The sequence below is a fragment of the Cricetulus griseus genome, assembly GCF_003668045.3.
Source record: "Cricetulus griseus strain 17A/GY chromosome 1 unlocalized genomic scaffold, alternate assembly CriGri-PICRH-1.0 chr1_0, whole genome shotgun sequence".
NCBI classification, from domain to species: domain Eukaryota; kingdom Metazoa; phylum Chordata; class Mammalia; order Rodentia; family Cricetidae; genus Cricetulus; species Cricetulus griseus.
The window spans coordinates 48,479,059-48,504,723 of NW_023276806.1; the positions used below are offsets into that span (position 1 = coordinate 48,479,059).

General features: G+C 38.8%; 1 protein-coding gene across 11 annotated transcripts in view; it reads right to left on the bottom strand.

Moving 5' to 3' along the window:
* Window positions 1-25,665, bottom strand: part of Wdr47 (WD repeat domain 47) — a 52,386-nt gene that overhangs the window by 1,649 nt on the left and 25,072 nt on the right. For 6 of the 11 annotated variants that reach the window (XM_027395516.1, XM_027395517.2, XM_027395509.2 and 3 more), the window contains 10 exons: window positions 24,856-25,658; window positions 21,622-21,748; window positions 20,253-20,431; window positions 14,986-15,243; window positions 12,564-12,639; window positions 9,297-9,454; window positions 8,746-8,915; window positions 7,798-7,974; window positions 6,848-6,979; window positions 1,576-1,794 (listed from right to left, as the gene is read on the bottom strand). In XM_027395516.1, coding sequence (XP_027251317.1) covers window positions 1,576-1,794; window positions 6,848-6,979; window positions 7,798-7,974; window positions 8,746-8,915; window positions 9,297-9,454; window positions 12,564-12,639; window positions 14,986-15,243; window positions 20,253-20,431; window positions 21,622-21,748; window positions 24,856-25,658 — 2,299 coding nt within the window. The remainder of the gene's footprint in view (window positions 1-1,575; window positions 1,795-6,847; window positions 6,980-7,797; window positions 7,975-8,745; window positions 8,916-9,296; window positions 9,455-12,563; window positions 12,640-14,985; window positions 15,244-20,252; window positions 20,432-21,621; window positions 21,749-24,855; window positions 25,659-25,665) is intronic. The other 5 variants (XM_027395510.2, XM_027395513.2, XM_027395511.2 and 2 more) reach the window with 3 other exon arrangements.

The following is a 25,665-nucleotide window of genomic DNA, read 5'->3' on the forward strand; positions in this document are numbered from 1 at the left end:
CCACCACCACCCAGCACCCTCTGTATCTTACTTCCTCTGAAATCCCATCTATCTTGTGTGTTTATACGCCTATGACTCACACTCACTTTATCCCCAAACCTAAACTTCAGATTAGTAACAAAGTAATATTTTTTTTTTAGACGGGGTGTCACTATGCAGCCCTACCTGTCCTGAAACTCACTCTGTCGACCAGACTGGCCTCAAACTCACAGAGATCTGCCTCCTGAGTGCTGGATTAAAGTTGTGCATCACCATACCCAGCCTTTTAATAATCATTTAACACCTCACTTGATTCCTTGGCAGCCATCTTATATTTCAGTTGTCTAAAACCAAATTTTCTGTTTTCTTGCCTAAATTTGTTTTGCCCTACCCATGTACCTCGTCTCATTAGTGGCACTGTCTTCATGCTAATGTCAGAAACTTGGGCACCACCACTGATTCCTTGTTCTCTTACTCCCCTAGTCTACCCTGAATTAAAATACCCTGAATTCAGTTACTTCTTTTACCTCTATTTCACACCTCTTCCCAGACACCACCTTCTCTGATTCTGCATTTCTATTCCTGTCCTACTAACAGCACACACAAGGGCTCAAATAACTTTTAGATTGTAATTAGATCATATTACTTCCTGATTAACCATCTGCACACACAAGGGCTCAAATAACTTTTAGATTGTAATTAGATCATATTACTTCCTGATTAACCATCTTCCAAAGGATTCATGTCATAACATTTTTAATGCTGGCAGCTCATCAGTAACAAATGTACTATTCTCGTGGGGAAGACGCATGTGAAAGACAGATAGTACATGGGAAATAGATCTTTCTCTTGATTTTTCTATTAACCTACAACTGCTTTTAAAAAGACCTTTTATGCTGATAAACTTTGCCTCAGAATTAGACTTTTGTGTCTTTTTCCTTGTGTTCACTGAGTTCCAAACACCTTGGCTCCCTTCAGCATCATGACCATCCCAAGTCTATCCCTGCCTCATCATCCTGGTATCACGCTCTTCAAGAGGGACTTGGTACAGTTTGTTCCACCTCATATTTCAGGCCTCCATGCAAATGGCATCTCCCTAACTACAGTCACTATCTCTACCAACTAATTTTTAAACAGCACTAGCCAGTACCTAAAAAATTACATCATTTGTTAGTTTATTTTTCATTGGCCTCTAAATACAAGCTCCATTAAGATGGGAGTTAATTGTCTAATTCATCTGTTCCTAGTTGCTATACAGCAAACATTTAGTTAATGAATGTTTAAAGATAAAACTAGACACTGAAAGACTATTATATAAATTGTACAATATTATTTTTAAGGATGCTAAAGAGTATATAAATCCATCATTTATATAACAGGATAAGTCACTGTAGTAAATAAATTGAATAAAACGTGTTTTATTAAATAAAATTTCACTCCATTTACTTAATAATTTACTACTAGAAATCTTAATTTAGTCTTCTCAATAACTATAAAATTAAAACTTAAAAAATGTTCCTTAATCATATCAGACTAGGAAAAAAAGACCCCAAATAGAATAGGAGACTAAAAACAAAGGGAAGATAATCTCATCACCTTGTAAGTCTGTCACCTTTATCTTCATATCGTAAGAGCCTGTTAGCAAGTAGTGAGCTCCAGGAGAGAATCGAACAGAGCGCACATCACTGGAATGAGGGTGGTAGCTCTGGACCATTCTGCCTCCTCTAATGTCATACAGCATGCAGCTAGAGTCTTCTTGACCTGTGGCTAAGAGACGGCCACTGGGATCCACAGCCACAGATGCCACTGCACTGCCTATAGTGGAGAAATGAAAGTTGCAACACAGGCAATTAATACACTTATGACACAATGTAGCTTTTTATGTTCACTGAACCACATGCTAATGATTTGATGTAGCTCATCAATACAATGTTACATTGATTTGATAAGGAAATGTATAAGGAAAAATCCAGATTAATAACCACTGTATTTTTAGAAGCAAGGATAAAACAAGATCTGTAAGAAATGAGAACCTGTTTCTTGTGAGCTGAAAAATACCAGAAAAACACTGTGAATCAGTGCTAAAAAAACTTCTACCCCAGTGTGTTCAGTAAGAGGCAAGTACTAAAAATGTCCCATTACTCAGCTTAGAATAGTTGAGGGACAAGAAAACTCACTAACAAATTATACTGTAAAGTAACAGCATAGGAAATAACCCAAGGCAACCCATGACTTACTAACAAGAGAAATTAAGTTCTGAGCCTGAAGGATATAGTCCTAACTTTACCATGTATTTTTAATGGAGGCATTCATAACCCCAAGCAAACACAAAAAGGTGGTTAAAAAAATTAAATGCTGCCGGGCATTGGAAGCACACACCTTTAATCCCAGCACTCAGGAGGCAGAGGCAGGTGGACCTCTGTGAGTCCGAGACCAGCCTGGTCTACAAGAGCTAGTTCCAGGACAGCCTCCAAAGCCACAGAGAAACCCTGTCTCAAAAAACAAAAGCAAAAACAACAACAAAAAAAATTAAATGCTAATGATAGTTTGTGGACTTGCCAAAACCCAACCGTATCTAAGAAAATTTTATTACTTAGAATTGTTTCACTTGTTAGGAAAAAGATTTGATTTTAATTCTTAAAGGAGAGAGTTGTGCTCAATACCCAAGTAATTCAAGTAGTCTGAGGAAACTTGAAAGAAAAAAAAAAGGATATAAATTTAATCTTGAAAAACAGTAAACAGTATAAATAATGGTATATATGTACACACAAAGGTAAACATGCCTATGTAAACTAAGATAATTTTTTCAAAAATTTGATGAGAAATAGAAACATTATGATCTGGAAGAACTGCATATGAAAACATGTAAAAGCTGAAAGGCTTCAAGTAGTAAAGGCAGACAGGAGAGGCAGCTGAGCCTTGAATTCTAAGCTACAGGGTTTGAAGTTGAAGCATCTCTGCCAAGTTTTTAAGTAAGAGGACTACATGATACAAGATTAATCTAAGTGAAAATGTAAAAATAACTAAAATAGATTATAAAAGGAAGACAAGGCAGAAAAACCAAATAATGAGGAATTCAGGATGGAATTAAAAAGGGTAGGGCTGGAGAGATGGCTCAGCCGTTAAAGGCTAGGCTCACAACCAAAAATATAAAAATAAAGGATAAACAATATTAGCAGGCAACTCAGTGGGTCTTAAAAAAAAATACAAATGAGTCCCAGAGGTCAAATAAAACAGCCTTCCTCACACTAGTGTCCAGTCATTTAACATCTCATTTGAATGCCTGAGAGTCATCTCAGTTGTATGGGGGTGGGGGGGTATTATCAAACTGAGTCTCTGTAGTAAGTAAATTATCAAAATCAGAAAATATGGTACCAGCATAGCACAGCAGGTAAAAGTATTTGTTACCAAGCCTGGTGATCATTTTGATTCCTGAAACCCCCATAGTGAAAGGAGAGAACTAACTCTGTCTACAAGTGTCCTAAGACCTCCAGGAAAGCACCATAACACATGAGCACACACTCATGCACACACACAAAGTAAATGCAATTTATTATTATTTTTCATTAGAGAAACTGAGGATTGAGGAGATGACTCAGTGGGAAAAGTGAAAGACTCAGTTAAGATCCCTGGTGCCCCATGGGAATGCCAGGCCAGGCATGCAGGTCTGTAATCCCAGTGCTGATGGCAAAGACAGATTCACTGGCCAGCCAGTCTGGCAGACATGGCAAGCTCCAGAATCAGTGTGGGACCCTCAAAAAATTAATAAGGTAGAGAGAAATAGATGAAGATACTTTATGTCAACTGACCTTTGGTTCACATGCACATATAGAGAGTACATCTGCACACATGTGAACACACATATACACTACATATATAAAAACACATGGAAGAATTGGGGAAAATGAGAGCAGCTGACACACAGGAAAATGTTGGGGAATATTATTTTAATATGTGTTACATTTGTTATGCTGTGGAACATTTGTTTTAATGATGAAAAGATGTGTTGTATTCTTTTATGTTGTATTTGCTTAGCAAGGTAAAGTTGTGTTACTTTGCCTGCCTAAAACACCTGATTGGTCTAATAAAGAGCTGAGCAGCCAATAACAAGGCAGGAGAAAGGATAGGCAGGGCTAGCAGGCAGAGACAGAATAAATAGAAGAAATTTGGGAGGACCAAATTTCAAGTAGCAAGAAAAGGAGGAGAAAAAGAAGCTAGGGGCCAGCCACCCAGCCACCCAGCCAGCCTCGGAGCAAGAGTGAAAGAAAGATACACAGAAGTAAGAAAAGGAAAAAGCCCAGAGGCAAAAGGTAGATGGGATAATTTAAGCAAAGCTGGCTAGAAATAAGCCAAGCTAAGGCCAGGCATTCATAAGAAGTAGTAAGCCTCCATGTGTTTTACTTGGTGGTGGACCCCCCAAAAGAAAAAAGAGTAAAAGCAACCAATAACAGGGGAGCTATACAGGGTTGACTTCAAAGCTATAAAGATTATTGTGCCAAGAGAAATCTCAGAACATTTCTTTAAAAGCTGATGTTCAGTTGTCTCTTGGGCTCAGCACTTTACAATAGGTGGTTAATCTACTCTGGTACATGAAATGGATAGGACCACTTAATCTCTACTAGAGATAAGCAATGAATAAGCAAAAACATTTTAAGATATTAAGAGTTCAGTGATAGAAAACAGTGATGAGTTTGGAATTAGAGCAGTCAAAGGAGACTTCTTATGGTGGTACAGTAATGCTGAATGAAACCTAAAGATAAGAAAAGTCTGGGCTAGACAGCTCGGGAACCAGTATAGGACTGAACCAGGTCCCCTGAATATGGGTGACAGTTAGAAGGCCTGGGCAGTCTATGGGGCCTCTTGCAGAGGAACCAGTATTTCCCTAGTGCACGAATGGACTTTGGAAGCCCACTCCCCCATGGAGGGATACTCTCTCAGCCTAGATACGAGGGGAGGGGGGGTACCAGGGCCTTGCCCCAAATAATGTGAGAGCCTTTTATGAACCCCCATGGAAGGCCTCGCTTTCCCTGGGGAGTAGATGAATTCACAGAAAATCTAGGGATGTTACATAAAAGGAAAAGAAATGTTTGAACTGAGTCTGTAAGGATGCATGACACCAGATCAGGTTTGAATCTGAAATCACCCCTACAGCTTCATGTTTTAAATATTTTCCCCCAATGCAGAAGGGGATTTGGGAAGGCTATTAAATACTTAGTAGGTGGGTCCTGGCAGGCAGAAGTAGGTCATTCAAAGAAGTAGTCAACAAAGAACATTAGAGTTAACCTATCCCATAGAGCAGTGGTTCTCTGTGGGGGTTGCATATCAGATATTCTGCATATCAGATATTCACATTACAATTCATAAGAGTAACAAAATTACATTAGGAAGTAGTAACAAAATAATTTTATGGTTAGGAGGTCACCACACCCTGAGGAACTGTATTAAAGGGTCATAGTATTAGGAAGGTTGAGAACTGCTGCCAAAGAGAAAATGGACTTAACAGGTATCAATGGAAAATACTCCACCTAACCAAAACAGCCCAAGCTAGATAAGAACACTGTTAAGTGACACAGCTGGCTCATAAGGAGCCGGCACAAGGACATTTTTCAGGAAATGGGGTTCTCAGGCCAGAAGCTGCCCTTAAGGTCAGAGAACATAAGAAGAAGAGGCACAAGATATAAAACAGCACAGCAGAGCCTCAAAGGAAAGGAGAGGCTTTCCTTTAAACCCTGGAACCAGGAGTCCAGTACAAGAGAAATAAGACACAGGGAGAGGGGCTAGAGAGATGAGTCAGTGATGAAGAGCACAATGCTCTTACAGCAAATGAGTGTTTGACTCCCAGCTCCCCCACAGTGGCTTCACAACCATCTCTAACTTCAGTTTCAGGGGATCCAACATCCTCTCCTAGCCTCCTCGAACAATGTATACACATGGTGCACAGACAAACAGGCAGGCAAAACACCCATGCACATAAAATAAAAATAATCGTTTTGGTTTTTTTTTTTTTTTTTTTTTTTTTTTCCGAGACAGGGTTTCTCTTTGGAGCTTTGGAGCCTATCCTGGCACTCGCTCTGGAATAAAAATAATCTTTAAGAAATAATTTTAAAGATCTGGAATTCCTCAGAGCCAGTGGGATGATCCAAATACATAATGGTACTTGCTGCCAAGCCTGATGACCTGGGGTCAATCTTCATGGTCCAGATGGTAAAAGGACAGAATGACTCCATAAGTTATCTACTGATCTCCATGTGAACATGTGCCCTCACGTAAATAAGTTAATTAATTAAAAAGTGTTAAGTATCTGAGATGGGGATGGGGGCATGGCTCAGTAGTTAAAGACATTGCAGCCAAGTCTGGAACTCAGGCCACTTTCCAGAGCCCACACGGAGGAAGGAAAGAATTTGTCTTCCACAAGTTGTCTTCTGCCTCTCCATACACAATGCACACTGGTGGGGTGTATACATACATTACATAAATAATAAATAAACAAATAAATACTTATATTTTAAAATCGCTATAAGAGGCCAATTTGGAACACAGTATTTAATCTAGGATTAGTTTACAGATAAGCTAACATAAGAACAAATTCTAAAAATTGAATTTAATCAATAAAATACGAAGTCAATCTCCCCCCTCAACTCTCAGCCCACCCTTTTAAGTCTCTTGTAGCCCAGGCTGGTCTGGTTTATTTGGCACAAAGAATTAAACTCAGAGCTTCACATAAACTAGCCCAGCACTTTATCATCTAAGCTACATTCCCAGCCCTAGTTTTCTTTTTTACTTGAAGATGGGGGTAGGGAAGCAGTCACTAGTGTAATTCATAAAGTTCCTTTCTCATAGAACTTCATTCACATCTGTGCAAACCTACCAGTTCCATGGAATGTTGTGCCAACCACACGAACACAGCTTGGTACTCGAAGATCCCAGAATCTAACAGTCTTATCCTGGGAACCAGATGCAATCATCCAGCCACTCCAAGTATAAAGTGCTAAAATATGCCCTATAAAAGACCATACATGTAATTACTGCTGTGGGAAAGGGCCTTTCCACAACATGTCCAAAAGTAAGTTCTTCTCATGACTGGTTAACCAAATACCTCATATCACAGAGATTTTATACTGTCAAATAGATTAATTTTTAAAAATTCATTAAAACACACATCAAAACCACTCTGAACAAATTCAATCTTTCTTCGGTGACTCCATTAGTAGAATATGTCGTTTCTGTATTTCAAGATATAATAATTAGCCAGGCGTTGGTGGCGCATGCCCTTAATCCCAGCACTCGGGAGGCAGAGGCAGGCATATCTCCATGAGTTTGAAGCCAGCCTGGTCTACCGAGTGAGTTCCAGGACAGGCTCCAAAGCAACACAGAGAAACTCAGTCTCAAAAAACCATAAATAAATAAATAAATAAATAAATACACACAAAAATTTGTCACTTGAAATAATAGCAACTTTTTCATGAAGAAGATACAGGCAGTTGTTCTGTGTAGTTAGATTAATAGCTTTGAATGAAATGGATACAGAATTCTATCTTAGACCTGTCACTTCCTGGCTTTACCCTTTCTGCCTCACTGTCTTCATATATACATCATATAATGGCTGCGAAGATTAAAGTAAAAGAATTCTGTGATGAATAAAAGGATGTTAATAATGCCATTATTATTACTCTGATATCCAAAACACACAATGAAAGTTTTTGAAATAAAAGTCTGTCCCACAAAGATCCATTATGAAGAGATTTATCCCACTAATAAAAACAGAGTACAGAGCATAGGTTGAGCAAAACCAGAGTACACAGAGTGATTATTACGTACCAGTGTGTCCACTCAAAGCATGAAGGCCCTGTCCTCTTTGACAATCTGTTGTGTAAATGTTACAATCTCCTGCCCCAGCACTTATTAAAATAGCTCCACCACTTTCCGGGCCTTCCATAAATGCCAAATCTCGGATTGTCCCATCATGCATGCTAAATTCCAGATCTGGTCCTGAAACAGCAGTAAGAATTAAAAAAAAAAAAAAAATGCTGCTCAACTTACTGTGTGAAGAGGATGCTAATGTGCCTAAGCACTGGCCAAGGATAATTCTGTAGTGTTAGAGCAAAGCACAAAGACACATCCTCAGGAAAGTATTACAATAAAACCCATCATCTTGTATGCTAACCTAGAAAATCAATTTTAAAAATAATGTAGTATGGTTTCTATTTTTATTTAGGAATGATATAATCAACTCATTTGTTGAACACAAAACTTCAAGAAATCAAATGCTGATTCAGTTATTACTGCCCTTAAAACAGAGCTACAGAAAGTTCATTGCCTTCCTGTCTTTTACTTCAAACAAAAAGGACAGATAAACTGTAGAAAATATCCATTAATTCAATTATGGTAGTTATTTAAAAGGTCCTCGCTGTCTCTATTTCTGTCTCTTGCCTGTGTGTGTGGGCGCTCACATGTGCCCTCGAGAGCACTTGCACACATGTGCATGGTTACACACACTATGCAAGTTTTCTACCGCTCAGCTATATTCCTAATCCATAAAAATTATTTCCACCTTCATGTTTTTCTAAAATTCATATACCATTCAGCTACATGTAAGACTTTTATTTAAAAGAATAATACCTCACTGGAATGGAATAATTAGAACAAAAAAAATAGATTCCTTAAGACAATGTTCTGAGACTTCATTAGTGACAACAGAAAGACACAGCAGGGGCAAGCGTTCACGAGCACTGGCATGTCAGCTACTGCTGCACACTCGGGTCCTACCTGTTGCGTTACAAGTCTCTGCATTGAAGGGAAGCACTTTCACATATTTGTCATTTGATCCAGTTGCTAATAACTGTCCACAAGGACTCCAAGCCACACAATAAATAGATCCCTTATGATGTTTGTTTCTTTTAAATCGTACCACTGGCGGCTTAGGCATGTCGTGTGCACTGAAAGGAGAAAGTACATAAAGATATTTCAATTAATTAACATGAAACTCTCCATTATAAGGGAAGGAAGGAAAGACTATCCATTATAAATGTTCATTAAAATGGGTAGTGTTGCCGGGTGATGGTGGTGCACACCTTTAATCCCAGCACTCAGGAGGCAGAGGTAATCAGATCTCTGAATTTGAGGCCAGCCTGGTCTACACAGTGAGTTCCAAGTAACCCTGTCTTGAAAAACCATAAATAAACAAGCAAACAAATAAATGAAGCTCAACAGAAGTAAAGGGAGAACTGAAACATTAATAAATGACAAATATGAAAAACAACCAACATAGCTAACTGAAATCTTAGGCAAGTAGAACAATGTAAACCAGCTGTTCTTACCTTGGATCGATTTTGTCAGGATAGGCACATACTCTCAGAGTTTTTGAATTTGAACCAACAGCATATAAACTACCACTTGGATGAAAAGCCACTGCTCTAACAGCTTGTGTGTCTTCTAGAGTATTAATACAAACAAACTGTTTTTTTGATTTGTCATCCTATGGAAAGAATGAATATAAAAGTCAATATATGGAAAAAAAAACAGGCTTGAATCACCTTCATCCACTTTAAATTCATTTCAACCATATTATTCCAATTTGATCATTTCATAGTAACTACCAGTAATCTTTTAGTTGACAAATCCAAATTAACCATAATGTTTCTAATTTTGCTAATCGTTACTAAACCAAAGTCAGACTAAAACAAAACACATAGGATCTGAAGAGATAGCTCAGCAAAGCACTTGTTGCTCTTGTAGAGGACCCAGGTTCAGTTCCCAGCATCCACATGGCAGAAGTTCAGCATCATTCATAATTCCAGTTCAGGGGGAATTGACACCCTCTTCTGACCTCTTCAGGTACCAGGAACATATGTAATGTACTTATATACACACAGATACACAAAGTGCTGCCTTGAAATACATACATACATATATCACATACACACATATATAAGCTCTCTCTATATATACATACATACATATATACATACATACATATATAATTTTTTTTTTTTTGGTTTTTTGAGACAGGGTTTCTCTGTGTAGCTTTGGAGCCTATCCTGGCACTCACTCTGGAGATCAGGTTGGCCTCGAACTCACAGAGATCCACCTGCCTCTGCCTCCTGAGTGCTGGGATCAAAGGTGTGCACCACCAACACCTGGCTATATTCTTAATCTGTAATGAATCTGTTTTTGTCTTGTATCATTTACCTGGAATATAAGAATTTTACAGATAAAATATATGTAATAGAAATAAAATTATACTGAATGCAAAACATAAATTAATAAATGAATCTTTAAAAATTAAAAAAAAGAGAGAGAGAGGGAGCCCAGAGAGCTAACTCAGCAAGTAAGAGCACTAGCTGCTCTTACAGAGGACCTGGGTTCAAGTCTCATCAACCATATGGTGACTCATAGCTATGAATAACTCCAGTTCCAGGGAAATGGATACCCTCTACTAGCCTTTGAGGGTACCTGGCACACACATGGTGCACAAATATACATACAGGCAAAACTCCCATGCACATAAACATTAAAATTAAAACAAATTATAACATTAGAGTATCTATTCCCATATTAAGCTGTCTTTAACTGTCAAGGGAGAAACTCACATAAACAGTTCTGGTAAAAACAACAAAGCATCATCTGTGTTCTAATAGGCAATGCATGAGCTACTAGTTGAGAAACTGAGGAGGAGTAGTTCTAGACCAGGGAGGGCAACACAATCAGATTATTCCCTCAGGAAGAAAAGGGCCAATTTAAAAGGCTATTATTAGTTTAACACTTATATTTAAAAACAGACAGCTTACTATTATCTCTGGCAATTAATATTTTAGCATTTCAAACTGAAATTGTAGAATGGCCTTTTAAAACTATGAAAATGATTTTAATCAAAATATCTGAGATTTGTGTTGATTTCAAGTGTCATTCTCTATCTGCAGCACTCCCCCAGAGAGGCGAGTTGAGCAGGTCGATACAGAGACATCCACAGCTCCTGCTGTTTTGTCCTTTGAAACAGCACTGCTACCTTGAGCAGGACTGACTGGACTGGGAACAGAGATCTCTAGATGGCATGGTTGACTGCCTTAACATAATCTTGTCTTTAGGAAATATCAATGTCAAGTACACAAAACTGCCAATCACTTCAGCTCTGATCACAGCCTAAGAACTCAAGAATTGGGGCTGGAGAGATGGCTCAGCGGTTAAGAGCACTGACTGCTCATCCAGAGGTCCTGAGTTCAATTCCCAGCAACCACATGGTGGCTCACAACCATCTGTAATGAGATCTGGTGCCTTCTTCTGGTGTGCAGATATACATGGAAGCAGAATGTTGTATACATAATAAACAAAATCTTAAAAAAAAAAAAAAAAAAGAACTCAAGAATCACAGTGACCAGTGAAGGGACTTTCCCTCTTACTACCCACACTTTCATGCATTCAGACAATGTGCTCCCCTAAGGGAAGCAAAGGCAAAGCGGCACATATATTGCTCTCATCTAACTGAATTCTGTTATTCATACGGACTTTAGTCCATGTACAAGAAATGAGTAGTATAGGGAAGATAAGAGAAAAAGGAGAGGGATGGTTGATTACACCCTTCTAAACAATAATATTAAGAGTTTCTTGGGCTGGAGAAATGGCTCAGAGGTTAAGAGCACTGACTGCTTTTCCAGAGGTCCTGAGTTCAATTCCCAGCAACCACATGGTAGCTCACAACCATCCATTATGAGATCTGGTGCCCTCTTCTGGTGTGCAGATATACATGGAAGCAGAATGTTGTATACATAATAAATAAATAAAATCTTTAAAAAAAAAAAAAAGAGTTTCTTTATAGCAGAGTTTCATAAGTTGATTTTATTTGTGCCACAATGTGCTTTAAATTTTTTTTAAATGCAGCAATATGCATAACAGGAAACATCCTATAAAGATACAGATGTGCTGGGCAGTGGTGTCACAATGCTCAGGAGGCAGAAGCAGGGGAATCTGTGAGTTTGAGGTCAGCCTGGTCTACAGAGCAAGTTCTAGGTCAGGCTCCAAAGCTACACAAAGAGAAACCTTGTCTCGAAAAATAAAAAGTTCAGAGAATAGCACAGTTTCAGTGAGAAAATTCAAGGTCACCACTAGGCCATTAATACATTATTAAATTAATTATTTGCATGTGGGGGTGCACATATGCATATGGAGGTCAGAAGACAACTTCTGGGAGTCAGTTCTCTACTTCTACCATGTGGATCCTGGAGACTGAACTCAGCTTTTCAGGCTTGGTGATAAGTACTGTTCCCTGCAGAGCCAGCCGTCCTTTGGATCCCCAAATGTGTTTTCTAAGACAAACTCTCCATTTAGTTCAGTGAGATCTATCCCACTACTTTGAGATAAATAATGACCATTTCGATAGTTTTCTTTGCATGATGGCACACACATTTAATCCCAGCACTTGGGAGTCAGAGGCAGGAAGATTTCTGTGGGTTTGAGGTCAGCGTGGTCTACACAGCAATTTTCAGGTCAGCCAGAGCTACACAGCAAGACCCTATCTTGGGAAAAGAAACAAAACAAAAACAACTTTGCAACACATACACACACAGAAAGAAACTTATCCAAAACATTACCTCTTCCCCTTTTGATCTTGATAGATTCCCTGAAGAATCTCCAAGAGATGGCTTAATGACAGAATGTTCTGATGAGCTGTGGGAATATAAGTTTAAATAAAGTTTACTCTGAAAATCAAAACAGAAACTAAATTAGTTTAACCTTTCAATCTTTATTTTTCCTTTTTCGAAAACATTCTTCAGTGATGACATTCAAAGCGACTGTATGGAGACGTTAGGGGCTCTAGGTTTGGTGATACCAAGCAGAGTTGTAGAAAGAAGGTGCAGTGCCACTCTGGAAAGAAGGCCAAGTCTCTACATTGTACAGTGAGCCTCTCCTCTGCCTGTCCCTCAGTCCTTCCCCAATGCTTAATTCTACCCCAAGCACAAGCCTACAGATTGCTCCTTAGGAAAATTATTTGGCCTTGGAAAAGAAAAAAATTTAAAAAAATAAAAATAAAAACTAAGCCAGGCGTTGGTGGCACATGCCTTTAACGCCAGCACTCGGGAGGCAGAGGCAGGCAGATCTCTGTGAGTTTGAGGCCAGTGTGGTCTCCAGAGCGAGTGCCAGGATAGGCTCCAAAGCTACACACAGAAACCCTGTCTCGAAAAACCTAGATAGATAGATAGATAGATAGATAGATAGACAGACAGACAGACAGACAGACAGACAGACAGACAGACAGACAGATACTAACCAAAACTAACCATTATCCCTTCCTAGAACAGTATTCCCAATTAATCCTTATTTTGTAAGGACAAAGAGATGAATCTCCAACACATGCATTTCTTTTCTAACAAGCTCAAGGAAACCCTCAAGAATTACAGACCATCAGAGGCTTCCAAGTCCTCCAAGAAGCCCTCCTCATGAAAGTAAGAGACTAAAACAAGTGAGCAAAGAGAAATGCTTCAAAGAACAAAGCCCCAAGACTACAAACAAAATGACACGATTTACAAACAAGAGGATTTCACCTCAGGAAAAAAACAAAACCACAGTACTTTTTTAAAGTAAATTTTTAAAGAATGAGAACTGCTAATCAAAACATCACAGCAGCCGGGTGGTGGTGGCAGCACACATCTTTAGTCCCAGCACTGGGGAGGCAGAGGCAGTCGAATCTCTGTGAGTTCGAGACCAGCCTGGTCTACAAGAGCTAGTTCAGGGACAGCCTCCAAAGCCACAGAGAAACCCTGCCTCGAAAAATCAAAAAAATAAAAAAATAAAATAAAAAAAAGACACATGCCTAGCACAAATGATAAAGAATCAAAAGGACATGAGACTCCTTCATAAGAGCACTGAAACTGGAAGGTTGTGTCACAGGGCTTTGAGTACTGCAAAATGCTTACCATCCCAAATTCTATACCAACGCTGTTCCCAGTATAGTAAACATGAGCAGATATGCAAGGTCAGAGAAACTTTGCTTCTGACATACATCCCTTTTCAAAGAACTACATGACATCATTCAAACAGGGGATCCAACACAGGGAACAGGAAAAGAACATCTCTAGAAGACAAAGAAAGTCCCAGGATTCTCTAGGCCTGTTGTTTTAAATAAAGGCTTAAAGCCAATAAATAAAAGCAAGAAGGATCCTGGAGTCATGTCCCAGAGAGAAGAGAGATAACCAATTATTGGGTGCTTTTTACCCTAATGAAACGGTTTTGTTTCTTACATTTATTTACGGTGTGTACACAGGTATGTGTCATGTTTTGTGCATGTGAGTAGGCATGGGTGTGTGTAATGCTGTATAGTGTGCATGTGGAGGTCAGGGTGTTAACTTGCTGTCTTCTCAGATCTCAGGACCTCTGAATAAAGCATAACTTTACTACGATTTAATTCCTGTCTCTACTCATGGACATTTGGGTAACAGCCTGGGATTCAGTAGCCCAGTTACAAAAGCAGAATTACAAGGCTAATTTCTACAAGTATACAAGTGTCAAAAGGAAGTAAACCTACCAAGAAGTGTTTCATGGTAATGCAAGAAAATGTCCCTAAACTATTCTCATTGCATAAATTAACACTTGTTTATTGGTGATAGGAAGATAAAAATGTTCTAACAGGTGAAAACATAAATATGCAGTCTTTAGCTGCTATAAGTTTTTCAGTTGCTAAAATTGTCTTTCTATAATCACTTAAACATGTTGTAAAAACACCCTCTTGTACCCCAACAGTCTGTGAGATTATCTGTTGAAAAAACTCAAATACAAAGGGGAAAAATCAAGCTAAAGCCTAAAACTACAGACTCTCTCAATAAGACGGTTTATAAAGAAACAGAACTGTCTTGGTGCTGTCAAGAAAGCAAAAGGAAAACAGACAGGGAAGGAGTCTACAGACAATTCAAATGGACAAGAGAAGGCAAGTCAGAGAGAAATCTGGAGCTAGTAAGCTCTCAGCTCAAGCTTATGTTCCTATCACTACAATAGGAAGTTTTACAGTCAAGCACTTACTTCTGGCTTCCACAAGGTGATTCTTCAAGAAAGGGGATAAGATTTGTTGATCCAGGATTACGAGGTGTGCTTGTGTGAATATTTGAAGTATCGTGTATTAACCTCTGACTGGAATCTTGGGGTGGTGTACTAAAACCAGTCACTGAAGAACTATTTGATCCATTGTTTTTGTTCCCGGTGCATTGTTGGTTGAGTACTGGTACCTCATTACCAAGACTATCCATTCCAATATTTAATTCTCCAAGCTTTTGAATAGACCTATAAAAACAACAATACAAGTAGTTTACAATAAAAATGTAGTTTAAAATATTTCTAACATATCCAAGGCTAAAAGTTTGAAAAGACAAACATATGCACATACATAATCTAGGGAAAATTTTATTTTAAATATGACCTCTATCAATTTAAGACATAACCAAGATACTAAAAAAGATAATCCAACACCAGGGTAATGGTGGCACAGGCCTTTAGTTCCACCACTCAGGAGGCGGGGGCAGGAGGATCTCTGAGTCCAAGGCCAGCCTAGTCTACAGAGTGAGTTCCAGGTCAGAGCTACACAGAGAAAAAAAAAAAAAAGATAATCCAAATTTTCCCACAGCATCACACTGTAAAAGACACAGACCTGGAGGTAGAATGTATACTTAGCATATGTGATACTTTTAATTAAAAAAAAAGCTTAATTTTCAAATACTGTCAAAATAATATCACAGTACCAAATTTCCCTCTAACAAAATAAGCTATTTTCATTTCATTATCTCTAGTAACATCCCATCAACTTTGACATGAATGATTAGAGCAGATGACAAATGTCAAGTGGTGCCCCTGTCATTCCAATCTGCATTCATTCACTCATCCTGTGACTAACATCTGCCAGACTCTGACTAGGGCACTGCAGAGATAAAATGGGCACTAAAAACAATGCGACCTCAATACTTCCTCTCTAACAATCTTCCCATCTGCACAGCCTGCACAGCTCCTTTGGGGCTCAGGCTCACAAAAGGCACAAAGAGGAAGGTACTGGGCTCTCTCTGATCTGGGAAGCCTGGGTGGCATATATCCCTATCACAAGAAATGTTAAGGCAGGAAGATAAGGTCAGCCTGACCTACATAGTGACACCCTCAAAAAAGTTGTGGTCTAGAACTGACCCAGGATCACCCTTTCAGCCAAGAGTCACTATGAGAGAAGACTAACACAATAAGTCTAATTACTGAAGTGTGGTAGTTAATTGTGCATTCTTGTTTCCAACCAAATATGTGTGCTTGGTTTTTGAAGGCGTCTTTACAAAAGGCAGAAATAAACAAATCCCTGAAGCTAACCTGAATTACACAAAGACACCATTAACTCAAAAAACAAAAATTTAGTAATAACAACAATCAGAAAAAGTTGGTATTTGTTAAAATATTTATTAGGAATAAATTTAATTAGGTGGAAATTCCCTAAGTATGTTTTTGGAAACATTAATCCTGTGATATGTTCCCCCAAAAGAACCTAAGTAAATTGACCTTAAGTGTAAAGAGACTTCAAAATGCTCACATTAGTCTTATTGTCATTTTAGTATTTTTCTTTCTTTCCTTTTGAGTCAGGGTCTCATTTTATAGCCCAGTCTCTTAAACTAGGGTAGAAAGAAGGTAGGACAGAATATGCCTAAAATAAGTGCCAAATCAGTGATGCCAATTATAATACTGATCAAACAATCAAGAGCATAAAATTAGGAGCAGCAATATTAAGATAATGACAGAAAATTGATGTAGAAGTCATTTGCAAAACATAAGATAAGCACACACAATTATAGACCTGATTATCCTATGGACTTAAAAATTAATTAATCAATTAATGTGAGAGAATACATGTGACACAGCTTGCTTGTAGAGGTCAGAGGATAACTTGTAGGAGTTGGTTCTCTCCTTCCACCATGTGGATCTTAGGGACTAAAGTGAGGTCATCAGGTATGGCAGCAGGGGCTTTTGCCCTACTGAGCCATCTCACTGGTCCTATGTCCTGTGGATTTCTTTTTTCTTTTCTTTTTTTTCTTTTTAGTTTTTCAAGATAGGATTTCTCTGTGTAGCTTTTGGAGCTTGTCCTGAACTCACAGAGATCCTCCTGCCTCTGCCTCCCGAGTTCTGGGATTAAAGCGTGCACCACCACCACTGGGCCATCTGTGGATTTCTAAAGCATACTTAAGTCTTTTAAGCTCCAATTACCAAAGAAATTGAAAACAATTGTTGAACAACAAATATACTCTACCCAAACCTGGTGACTCAAGCCTATGATTCCAGCAGTTGAAAGACAAAAAACAGACTGCTGTGAATTTAATGCTAGTCTGGTCTACATAGCAAGTTCTAGACCAGTCAGGGTTGCAGGCTAGACCCTGTCTCAAAAAACAAACACCACAAAAAGCAAGTACTAACAACAAAACAATAAAGGTACTCTAAACTGAAACTAAACTACTTTATTTCTATTTTTGATTGTGTTTGAAGGATGCACACTCTTGAATAGTCTATTTCTAAGGCGACACATCTCAATTATTATTAGGATCAGAGATCCTTTTTCATACTTTATTATCTTCTAACTCATTGCAGGGTATCTTGTTTAGGAAGCCAAATAGCAACCATGACTTTTGAAGAAGATATCCTAAACCAGCAAGTGTCAATTCATCAGATTGGGATAATTCTGACAAGCAATAGCTTGATCCAAGATGGTAAGAAAACACTCCCTGGGGCTGGAGAGTTGACCCAGTAATTAAAAGCACTAGCTGTTCTTCCAGACGACCCAGGTTCAATTCCCATATAACAACTCAACTATCTAAACTCCAGCTCTAAGGGATTCTATGCCCTCTTCTGACGTGCCTAGGCACCCAGCATGCATTATTACATATATAGAGAGATATAGATATAGATATATACACAAGTGGCAAAACATTCATAAACATAAAATAAAAATAATTGTTCAGAAAACAAACAAACAAGCTGGGTGGTGGTGGTGCATGCCTTTAGTCCCAGCACTTGGGAGGCAGAGGCAGGCAGATCTCTGTGAGCCTGGTCTACAAGAGTGAGTTCCATGTGAGTCTCCAAAGCCACAGAGAAACCCTGTCTTGAAAAACCAAAAAAGGAAGAAAGGAAGGAAGGAAGGAAGGAAGGAAGGAAGGAAGGAAGGAAGGAAGGAAGGAAGGAAGGAAGAAGGAAGGAAGGAAATAAGAAAGCTGAGTACTTTAATTCCAGCATTCAGATGGCAGAGGCAGGCAGATTTCTGTAAGTTCAAGGCTAGCCTGGTCTACAGAGGGAGTTCCAGGACAAGCTCCAAAGCTATACAGAGAAACCCTGCCTCAAAAAACCAAAGAGACCGCTGGGTGGTGGTGGCACAAGCCTTTAATCCCAGCACTCGGGAGGCAGCTGGATCTCTGTGAGTTTGAGACCAGCCTGGTCTACAAGAGCTAGTTCCAGGATAGCCTCCAAAGCCACAGAGAAACCCTGTCTCGAAAAACAAACAAACAAACAAAAACACCAAAGAGAGAGGAGAGAGAAGAGAGAGAGAGAGAGAGAGAGAGAGAGAGAGAGAGAGAGAGAGAAGAGAGAAGAGGGAAAAGAGAGAGAGAGAAGAGAGGAGAGAGGAGAGGAGAGGAGAGAGAAAGAGAGAGAGAGAGAGAGAGAGAGAGAGAGAGAGAGAGAGAGAGAGAGAGAGAGCGCACTCCGCAATGTGACTGTTCGGGAGCTCAGGATCAAATGATATGCACACCATTCAGAGTGCAAGCACATATCACTTCTAACATTGATGAACATGAAGAACTGAGAATCATCGCTGCAGCTGCCAAACCATAATTATAACAGCTACAGCACTCTTCCTACATGCCAGAACTGCTCTAAGTACATATATATTAGGTACATACATGCAATCTTCCAACAACCTCTGCTCATTTAAATATATATATTCTGGTTTCTTAATTTTTAAAAACTCACATATTCAAAACATATTCAATCATTAAAGACAATATAGTTAATAGTTTAAGAAGAAAGTTTAAGAAGGAATCATTTTGGGCTGGAGAGATGGCTCAAAGGTTAAGAGCACTGACTGCTCTTCCAGAGGTCCTGAGTTCAATTCCCAGCAACCACATGGTGGCTCACAACCATCTGTAATGAGATCTGGTGCCCTCTTCTGGTGTGCAGATATACATGGAAGCAGAATGTTGTATACATAATAAATAAAATCTTAAAAAAAAAAAAAGAAGGAATCATTTTAATATACTGATTCCAAAAGAATCTACAGGTTGCTTTTTTTTTTTTTTAAAGATAGTTTCATTTTGTTGGCCAGGCTGTTTGAACCTTAACACCTAGGATCAAATGAGTATCCACCTTGGCCTCTCAAATACCTAGAGCTATAGACACATGTCACTATGCCTGGCTGAATCTAATGGTTTAAAACTAGTAACATAACTATAAAAATTACAACCACAGTATAGGGCTCACAATGTGCCAGGTACTGCTCTAAGCACATAAACAGTTGAACTCATTTACTCCTATGGCACCTGGGGAAAGTAGATGAGCAGACAGAAACTAAGTAGGGGCTGGAGAGATGGCTCAGCAGTTAAGAGTGCTGACTGCTCTTCCAGAGGACCAGAGTTCAATTCCCAGCACCCACATGGTGGCTCACAACTGTCTGTAGCTCCAAGGGGATCCAATGACTTCTGGCCTCTGTGAGCACCACACATGCACATGGTGCACACACATACACAGAGACAAAACACTAGCACACATAAAATATTAAAGTTTAAAAACAAAAGAAAGGAAACAAAGTAACTCCTCCTATATCTTCTTCTACCTTGGGTAAAGTGGGATCCACCTAACCCACAAGTTTCCAGCCAATGGGCTAAACCACCACACTGCAGCTGCAGTTACTTAGGGAAGAGAGAAAAACTAGATTTTTGTAACTGAAAGACATTATGTAATTCTATATTACATAAAACATTTTTTTTAAATCTTGAAAATTTCAAGTAGCAGTTACTGGATGTTTTTTAAAGATTTATTTTATGTGTTTGCCTGCATGAACATTATGCACACCATGTGTGTATTTGATGCCCACATAGTCCAGAAGAGGAGTCAGAGTTGGTGAGGAGCCTTCTGGCCACCATGTGGATGCTGGGAACTGGACCTGGGTTTCCTATGAGCAGCAGCAGCATGTGCTCTTAATTGTGAGCCACCCTCCAGCCCAGTAGTTACCACAGGCTTTAAACATCGCTACATTAATCTCTTATTTACAGGGAGGATCAACAGACCTGTTAAGGAACTGTTCCGTGAGATTCTGCTGCTGATCAGGACCATCCTCCTGGTTCACCCCTCCTTCAAGTAACATCTGCTGGTATATCTGTCGCTGTTGCTCCTTCTGTTCTAAATGCTGCTGATAGCGTAATCTTTGCCTATAATATTCTTGAAATTGTTCAGTGGAATCTCGAAGCTTAAAAGCATTGGAAAAACAATACATATGAACAGACAGACCATCCCTGAATTATGTTTTTACAATATCATTTTTAAATGCTGAATAAAATTACAACTACAAAAATTTAAAAATTTCATTGTTCTTTGAAAAATAACATAACACCTGTGTCTTAATAGTCAGATTATCAGCTCCTTTGCTTTATTCTGTAAACATTCTGGTTACTGCGTGTTCCTGACTAGCCCAACGTCAATATGCAAACTGATGGTTACAATAGGAACACAGTCAGAGAATATGCATATAGATAATGATAAATTTGATAGTACTTAAATCAAATCTCTTACAAGACTATATTACTATTTAGTAAAAATATTAATCTTATCAAACATATTTAATACTAAGCATGAAATAGGTTTCTATAGACAGAAACATGTATTTAGCTAAAAACTAGGTTCCAAGTGTTCTTTCATGACTAAAATCTGGCTTTCTATCAGCAATCTCAGTATTTCCCATTCAACCTCCTAAATTGGTAAAGAGATGGGCAAATGGGTAGAGATGCCCACCATCCACTCCTGACAACCTATGTTTGATTCTGGAGAGAACTAACTCCCACAAAACTCTCCTCTGACCTACACACATGTAATGTGGCATGAAAGCACACACACACACACACACACACACACACACACACACACAAACACAAACACACACACACACCAATAATTTTTTAAAAAATTTAAAGAAAGAGAAAAAACACACTTTACACCTCTTCTAAGTGGAACAGTACATAAATCTACATTCTGTCATAATACAATTTCCTGTCAGAAACACATAAAAATGGAACTTTAGATTTAGATAAAAGTATTACTCTATATTATACATTTTAAATTTCTTGTTTATTAAATACAATAATTAAAATATAGAATTATGCCCTTAAAATGAAAAGTAGCCACATTTAATGTAAATTTAATTATTTTGAGTTATGAAATATGTAGCACTTTAGATTTTTAATAAATTCCTCTACTTATAAAATACATGACAACTAAACATACTATAAATTAATTGGGGGGAAGCCGGAAAATAAGCCAATAATCAGAATATCTAAAATCTTTGTACTACTCCCAAATAAGTCTTTTACATTTTCTATAGAGATCCTATTAACTTTTACAAAGAGAATAACTTTGAGGCACATTACATTCAGTAAATATTACCTCATTTTTTTCTTGTTTAGCCGGTACTGGATTCTGTGCTCCATTTGCAGGCTCTTTTTCAAAGCCTGAACCCTGGCATGTGGGTTCACTGCTGACAGGCTGCTGGGCCTCAACAGGTGTATCACTTCTTCCAAACAAAAACAAAAACAAAAACAAAAAACAAACAAAAATAGAAAAAGCAGAAATGGGGTGAAATGCATTTTTAAAGGAATTTTCTTGCATTAAAAAAGACTATTAAGGATTTAGTGTTTATCAACTATACAAAAACAGATGTCTTTTTTTTTTTTTTTTTTTTTTGGTTTTTTGAGACAGGGTTTCCCTGTGGCTTTGGAGGCTGTCCTAGGACTAGCTCTTGTAGACCAGGCTGGTCTCGAATTCACAGAAACCCGCCTGCCTCTGCCTCCCGAGTGCTGGAATTAAAGGCATGTGCCACCAATGCCCAGCTGAGGAGGTGCTTGTTATTGAGACAGGGTCTTGCTGTGTGGTCTCAAACTTCTGAGCTCAGGAGATCCTCAGCTTCCCACATACTGAAGCTGCAGGTGTGTACGCCATGGTCCTCAGCTCTCACGTACCACAGCTGTAGGTGTGTGTGCCGTGGTCCTCAGCTCTCAAGTAGCTGCAGGTGTGTACTGTCATACCCAGATAGGACAAACATTTACTTGGGAAGCAGGGTCTCTAACCCAATATCAGTAGTATGTGTTTTTGGGAAATTCATTTTCATTCTTTGTGGCTCAGATTCATCTATAAACAAGACAGGTTGGAGGATTTCATACCTAAATTCTCTTTATGAAATATAAATTGTGATTTTGTTACTCAAATATTTGTTTTTCCCTCTTGTATGTTTTTTTAGAGTTTTAAGACTTTAGATTTTATTAAACGACTTTCCTTGGCTTGCTTACACTAAACATAAAAGCAAAAGAGATTTTTCTTCCACTTCTTTAAAAAAATTATTTAAGATTATTTTTTTATTTATTTTTTGAGACAGGGTTTCTCTATATAGCCTTGGCTGTCCTGGAACTTACTATGTAGATCAAGCGGGCCTCAACTCAGAGATCCACCTGCCTCTGCCTCCCAAGTGCTGGGATTCAAGGTGTGCACCGTCATGCCTAGCCTATCTTTCACATTTTTAATAAATGATCTTTTTAATGGCATAATTTGGGGATTTTATGTCAGGTTATTCCTAATATGCTTTTAAAACACTAGCAATTTCTGCTTTTCATAAATCTCAAAAATGTTAATAGCAACCCAGGTGAGGTGATGCACACCTCTAATCCCAGCACTTAGGAGGCAGAGGCAAATTGGTCTCTATGAGTTTGAGGCCAGTTTCCTCCACACAGTGAGTTCCAGGCCAACCAAAGCTACATGCCTTGTCTCAAAAAAAAAAAAAAAAAAAAAAAGTCATCTGAAGATGATGAATACCAGATATATACACAGATTTACCTATTGCTACAAAACACCATGGAAACAACTACAGAAGTTCAATGACCTTTCACTTTGAAGTATTTAATTATACAGTACTGATCTCTCTAGGCAGAGTATATAAGGACATATCCATACAGAGTTGTAGTGATCAGAAAGGCAACATTAGACAGCCATTGCCACAAAGGCACCCTTTACTTAGGAGCTTGTCCTTCTGACTACCTAACTATGTGTACATGTGTGTGTAAGAAGGTTCACTACCATACTTCTATAAATTACTAACAACTATGATAAGTGCTGCCACACAAAGAACTATGGTTTTAAAAAAGAAGCATGTTATCAGTACAGAACCAGACACAGACCAACAGATAAACAGAGGAAATAAACCCACATAGCTACAGCTACCTAATTTCTCCCAGTCAACACATCGCAGAGATGCTTGCACAGCCATGTTTCTACACAACCTCATAACTCACAACAGTGAGGAAATGGAACAAACCTGGATGCCTACCAACAGATGAAGATAGATAAAATGTACAACATACAGGCAGTGGGATGTTTTATGGCCACTTTATTTATTCCTGTACATATGTAATATGCTTTTGATAACTTGTACTTCTGATAATGTTATACGTATAGAATGCCTGTGATCATTTGCACCACAATTATCTCTTAGCCCTTTCTCTTGCTGACTTGCTTCTCCTCAACTAGTCCCCCTCCTATTCCCATGTCTCTTTTCTTTTTGTGTAGGTAGCCACAACTGCTATGAGCTGGTGACCGGAATGGCCATGCCAATTCCAGAAAAGAGTGTTTCCAGACGCTACTCTCCATCCTTAACAACTAACGCCCACCCCACCCCCATCCCACCTCTGGTGATGCTACCTGGGTCCTGAAGGAGGTAAAACATTCCATTTAGGACTAAGCACTCAACAACCACTTATTCTCAGTACTTTGATTATTTGTGAGTCTCTAAATTAACTGTCATCCTCTGCTAAAAGGAGCTTTTCTGACCCAGCAGCATTGTTCTATCATTGTAAATATAAATATTTAGAGGGCATTTTGACTAGATGTCCATTCAGCAAAATACCTGTAGTATAGTCTCCTCTAGGGCCTGTAACTTCCCCAGCCAGAGGCTTAGTACCAGGCATGTATTCCCTCCAATATAATGGGCCTATAACCCAGTCAGAAAGCAATTGGCTGTCCCCAAAACAGTCTTGCCATTAGTGCACCAATGGGCACATCTTGCATGGCAAGTCGGAGTTCTCAATGAGATTTTAGCTAGCCATAAAGAAAAATGAAATAATGACATCTGCAGGAAAATGGATATACCTGGAAATTATTGTATTAAATGAAATAAACCAGACCAGAAAGACAAAATCCACATTTTCTAATATATGAAGGACCTATATTTAGAATTATATTTATGTATATGGTGTATGATTAGGTCATCAAACTAGAAAGGGGATCATGACAGGGAGGAAGGTATCTTAAGGAAGGGGAGAAAAGAGAGGGAAACAGAATACATGTGCATGAAAACATAGAGCGGTCTACCTGAGGGAAGAAGAGGAGCCAGTCAGAAGTGGGCAGGGGAACAGGGGGAGTACAGTGAAGAAGAAGACCAATCAGAACAAAGTAATAACAGCCTGTATATAAAAATGTGTGCCATCATGAAACCCATGACTTTATAAGCTAAATTTAAAAATAAACTTAAAATTCTTAAAACTATAAAGTGCTGAACACCAAGAGCATTTGCATGCACACACTACAGACAACTTAGAACTCATGACTTCCTAATTTTTATGAGCAAATACCTACCGTTCAGGAGATTCTTCATAGATACTGTGACATTCTGTATTCTCAAGCATGAGACTTCTGCTAAGGTTTTGTACTCCTGGATAATGGAAGTTAGCAAAGGAGTGTGACATTGGAGAAGTTTTGTTCCCAAGATCTGAGATTCTCTTATCATGACTGGTTAGTCCACATGTGAGGCCATCTAAAGCAGGATTCAGGGAGCGAGTCATATAGGCATCAGCTGACTGAGGTCTTCTCATTGGTGAGGATGGGTAGGGAGAAAGTTTGCTGATAAGAGGAGTCAAGAGATCAGCATATGCAGCTTTTGTAGGCTTCAGGAGTTTGTCAACATGAATATTAAGCATTTTCTGTTCAAATGCACAAGAAAAGGCTGAAGAAGGGAGATTCTGAAGCCAAGAGAGTAAACTCAGATCTAAATCATCACAACCGTTGCCACATAAGAGGTCAATGCCAAGAAGTACTTCACTTTCTGTAATTTCTTCACCAGTTGCTTTACTCTGACAAAATTCTACACAGCATTCATAAAGTAAGCCCTTCATTACAAGTTGGAATAAGCGATTGTTACTTGCTTTAAAACCAGCCTCACTTAGCTTCCTGTCAGCAGGGATGAACTCTGCAACCATGACACAGACCTCTTCAAAGCAATGAACTCGTGCAGTGCTGGGATTCCAGTCCTTAAATTCAGCATGATTGGTCAGACGAGGCAAAGTGAGGAGCAGACAGAGCTTGCTGTAATCATCTTTAGAAGGGCAGTACTCCTCTAGAGCATGCAGGCACTGGACAGCTTCCTGCATAGTAAATTCCAACTAAAAA